Source organism: Montipora capricornis, chromosome 4 (assembly GCF_036669925.1).
Source record: "Montipora capricornis isolate CH-2021 chromosome 4, ASM3666992v2, whole genome shotgun sequence".
Taxonomy (NCBI): domain Eukaryota; kingdom Metazoa; phylum Cnidaria; class Anthozoa; order Scleractinia; family Acroporidae; genus Montipora; species Montipora capricornis.
The window spans coordinates 56,254,461-56,259,460 of record NC_090886.1 but is presented as its reverse complement, the minus strand read 5'-3'; the positions used below and the strand labels follow the sequence as shown (position 1 = coordinate 56,259,460).

Below are 5,000 nucleotides of genomic sequence, written 5' to 3'. Positions count from 1 at the left end.
GTATAAAAGCCCTCGCGTTTTAAGGTTAGGATTGACTTGTGGTGTGTGTCTTCAGGGTGAAGCACATATATCGTTAACTACAAGTTTCTGGAATGAACACTTCACAATCTTCATCACTGTATGAAAAAAAAATTGAAGTGTGGGTTGTAGGCGAAAGAGAGTCTGAAGTGATCCTCACACTTATTGCGACAATTTAAGCAATAATATTATTGTCTAGGTGGTTTCAATGGAACCAGAATTTTTCAGGTGTCTACAATGGACAGTTGCTTACATGTAAATTGTCTGGATGAGTGCAAAGATTACTTCTCTCTTTCCTCTTTAATCTTTATCACTATTACCTCTTTAGGAAGATTGCAGTTATTTCCAGTAAGAACATGGTACATGTACTCTGTAAGGTGAACAATATCGCAATTATAAAAAAGACAAAGAGTAACCTTTTCTGTGAAATGCACAGATCGGCATGCACCTAATAAAATTCAAGCTATTTCTGATAGAAATATGTGCAATAAATATGCAGCTTTCATCCAAGATTTGCATATAAAGAAAAGGTGAACAAATTACAACACACATAACAAAGAAGTGCTAGCCTGAGTACTTGGCCTCCTACAGTAATCACCAAATGCATTACATGTGTGAGCATTAGTTGACAGTGAAAGTGATCCTCCATATGAAGCTTTGACTGTAGACTATATATCACACTATTGTTTTCTGACTTAACACGAATTGGTACTGATCACAAATAATTATTATCAGAATACAGTACCATCGTGCCCCCAAGACATGATAACATTATCCAAACCACAGTTGGGTTTGTAGATGCCAAACTTGGTGCTGTAAAAAATAACACACTATATAAACATAAACACTGAAAAAAACTGGAATCATGGAGTGAGATTCTCCACTTTCCAAGTCTCTCCTCCAGAACTAAAATTTTCATGTCCAGACCCAACTATACTTTAAGTTCTTTACTCATTTAGGAGAATTCGCAACCTCCACTTAAAATTTCTGAACTTGTGGAGTAACTACAAACAAATCATTTGGAGAAAAGCAAATGGTTTAAACCCAAGAGTCATGAAAACCTCAATGATGAAGTCCTGATGAGGACTGTTGTTGGTGACATTGACCAATGGGAATGGCACACAACTTGCACAGGAATAAGACACAATCTTGCCCTCCGAAAAAAGGAAATATTATTGTTATTTCCTAAGACACGATTACTGGTCATTTCCTTGCAGCTCATTCATTAATGCTTTTTCCCTGATGAGTTCTCCACTGATGATTACAATGGTCTGGGGGTAGAAAAATCCATAAGAGCCACTCTTAGGAGGGAAAGGGTTAATTAATGATGATGATGATGATTATTAAAAGTAAGTAAAGTCCATCGCAGGGTTACCCCCAGCATTTTAGGGTTAGCATTGCCGGTACCCATTTATACACCTGGGTGGAGAGAGGCACCGTGAGAGTAAAGTGTCTTGCCCAAGAACACAGCACAATGTCCACAGCCAGGACCAGAGCCTGGACCACTCGATCTGGAGTCGAGCACTTTAACCATGAGGCCACTGCGCCTCCCACATATTATTGGAATTAGGGTTAGGGTTAGGGTTGTATCTAATACATACTCAATTGACCACTCCTCATAGGGGCTGTTCAGGGCTAATGAAACACAATCACGACAGAACAGAACATTAAACAAAAACTGTTAAGAATCCCAAGTGGCCGGAGGAAAACTGGTGACTATTTACAAGTGCAACTGAGAAGTTGAACCAGGGACTACCAGAAACAAATTCAACCAGGGGTCAAAACAAGTCTTGAACCCAGGATCCCCAGATCTAAAGGTAAGTGCCCTAACCACTGGGCCGCATTGCCTCCTATATTACAGTGTTAGTACAACAAATACTTAAATTGCTTATTCCAAGGACCTCCTATTAACCAGACAAGACTCACTACGTTAAACTGCCTTTTTGATAACACAACAGGATTACAAACTTTCACTAACAAGACAAGCCCACAAAAACTCTTGTTAACCGCTGTTCAGAAACTGCATGTACATTCATTTTGTTCATACAACTGTACATGTAAGAACCTTTGAATAATGATAAAGGACATTATTGTGGAATGGAATTTGACCAGATGTCAACAACACACTACGAGTGTAAGCCAAAGAGACTAAAGGAGAGAATGTTAGTTATTTGTTTAAATTTATTTGCCTTGACCTCAAGCTACATTAAAAAACATGAATTGGCATAATTTTTGTTTCGTCACTGACCTTTGTCTAAAGATAAGGGATTAAATATTCAAGGAAATGAATTAGCTTTTGTGGTCTTTTCATTCTCAAAATGCTTCCTGAGAACATGCAGTACTCAATAGCATGTCAGGCTCAACACAACAGAAAACAAAACATGTACTTCCTTTTTAGTCTAATGCTAAATAGAATTTTTTTTTAGTCTTGAAGACAAGAATGTAAACTTTCTTCGACTCCGCAAGAGCAAACCTATCCTGGGTGCCAGAGGATTTTTTCTTCAACGATCTGAGAGAGTGCTACTATAGTTGGAGGCAATGACTGGGTCTGGAAAAAAAACCTCTGGTGGTGCGAGCCTGGATCCTCAGTTCCGTACGGAAAGTCAGTTCAGATTTCTCGTCAAAACAGTTTTGGCCCGCAAGCTGAATTCTCACCCGATGCACTGAAGAGCATCACCGAACACAATCCTGGAATTTGTGATGACATTATGTGAAAGCTCTTTTCATAATTTTGGAGCAATTTAAACGATATTGTATTGAGATTAGATTGTGTGAAGTTTGATTTGTCTGAGGAGAATTTGTTTTCCGAAGAGCTGAGGCTCCAGGCTTATCGGAAAAAAAAGTTGTCAGACATGTTTTAAAACACGATTTCAAACACAGAGACATCATTAACGTTGTCAAAGACCTTATTCTGTATGTGGAGGCATTGAGGAAGCACATAGGTAACATCATAAGCTTCTTCATCCTGTTGAAAAGCTCACTTTCTTTTGAAGTGCCTTTGGCTTTAGAATTTGGCAGAATACCTCTTATGCATCATTTGTTGAAAACAGGTTTTTCCATTTATCCAATCAGAAACTCTTGGAAATGTATTGTCCAATCAGCGAAAAAGTTCAATTTTTGAACTGACTTTCCACATGGATACTTTACAGGTAGTTCTATTTATACTTTAGTTCTATGGTCAAAATAATAATAATATAGATACGTCCTATACATACTTGTATTCTGGAATCTCTGTGTCTGGGTTGTTCTTGAATGTTTCTGGGAACACTATTTGTTTTGAAAACTTGCATCCAAGAGGAAAAGTATCTCCCACAACAAAGTACTGGGGCTCTCCCCACATAGCCATGACCTTGCCCAGATCGTGAAGAAGGCCTGTCAAATGAAACCACTCCTTATCAGGATGGTCAGCACGGATGCGCTCAGCTGTCTGGAAGGCATGCACTGAATTTGGCAAGTCAGTGTCTGGATCACTTTCATCCACCAGCCCATCTAACAGATACACAGCTTCAAGGACTGTCATTTTATCTTTTTTCAAAGAACACCACTGCTCTCTCTAATAACAAAAAGAATTAAAGATCATGGGATGAGACGGTGAGTAAATCACCAATACCAAGTCAAATGAGATGCACATGCAAAATTAACTAATTACAAGTAAGTTTTGACCCTGGCCTGATACCACACATTGTATACGAGCTTGCACAAAGGAAAGCACTGATCCCTGTCTTTTCACTGAAATTAAGCTCAGTTGGACGGAGTTGATACCTGGATGGGACACCACCTGGAAATTGGAAATACCACATGCCATTCACTGTCATCGTCTGCACCTTCCACCTCTGTGATCGCAGGGGTTTTGTCTTGGTGCCCAAATTCATCCCTTCCCCACCCCCCAACTCTCAGCTAATTGCATCTGGTGTTTGTTGCAACAACCTGGGGTGAATAATGGTATTGAGTTACTGTTTTTTCCTAATATTTATGTTATTCACTGTTTGAAAGGAGTTTTTTTTTTTTTAACATCATAGCCGTGCCTTTTCAGATACAACAGACTTGAGAAAACGTTTGATTCTGTAAGTTCTTTGCCTCTAAGAAACTTACACTGAAACGATTGTATCTAAATCACAAGTTAGAATACATGAGTATGAACACAACAGAGCTAACATTTAACCACAATCATGGCAATGAGCACAATTTCTCTCCCATGCTCCTGAATATTTATAGGTCCACACTGGGCATACATGTACATGTATATGTATAGAAATTGATTGCGTTGCACTAAAGCACTGGACAAGGAGGACAGACTACTGGTATTCCGAAGTTTGGAAATGATGGATGTCTGTGACAAAATGAAGCAGACAAAGCTATGTAAATGCTGATTTTGATCCTTATCAATCTATTACCCAATGCAGAAATATTGTACCTGGCTTGATCAGTGCAAAAGTGAACTTGTTTACCCAGACTTGAAAACCTGACGTACACTGACCTTCTCTTTGACCAGGTCAAGGGTTTGATTCTCATGCATCAGAGTGTATGTCCTGTAGACTTTATGAGTTTGAAGATTGACATCATAATTTCTAAAATCTTTTTCACATTTGTCAGTTCTAGATATTATAATGTTGTTGTATTCTTTGTAAACATCTTCGGGCCTATAAACCTGTGATGGGTCCAAAATGGTCACCTGCAATAGAGCACAATAAAAGCTAATGATGTTATTAAATAAATATACTGGTATATACTTTAGGATGATTTTTTGGGTGACACAGGTGGCAGATGGATTATCCTAAGGGATGAGCAAAATTTAGAATATATACATATAACTTCACTTAAAATAGGAATATTTCATATATCTTTAAGTACCTTTACCAATTTTTTGCTATCATCTAAAATTAAAAAAAAATTACATTATTATTTGTTACAGTGGGGAAAAAAAGTTTTCTGGCAATTCAAGCTTCTTTTTTGTTGGTATTTTCTCTATTGCCACACACAAA

At 38.0% G+C, this 5,000-nt stretch overlaps 1 protein-coding gene across 2 annotated transcripts in view; it reads right to left on the bottom strand.

Annotated features, from left to right (window-relative positions):
- The window catches only part of LOC138047604 (inositol oxygenase-like), an 11,249-nt gene that overhangs the window by 1,563 nt on the left and 4,686 nt on the right, over positions 1–5,000 (bottom strand). For both annotated transcript variants that reach the window (XM_068894526.1, XM_068894527.1), the window contains 4 exons: positions 4,496–4,690; positions 3,234–3,571; positions 764–831; positions 339–388 (listed from right to left, as the gene is read on the bottom strand). In XM_068894526.1, coding sequence (XP_068750627.1) covers positions 339–388; positions 764–831; positions 3,234–3,571; positions 4,496–4,690 — 651 coding nt within the window. The remainder of the gene's footprint in view (positions 1–338; positions 389–763; positions 832–3,233; positions 3,572–4,495; positions 4,691–5,000) is intronic.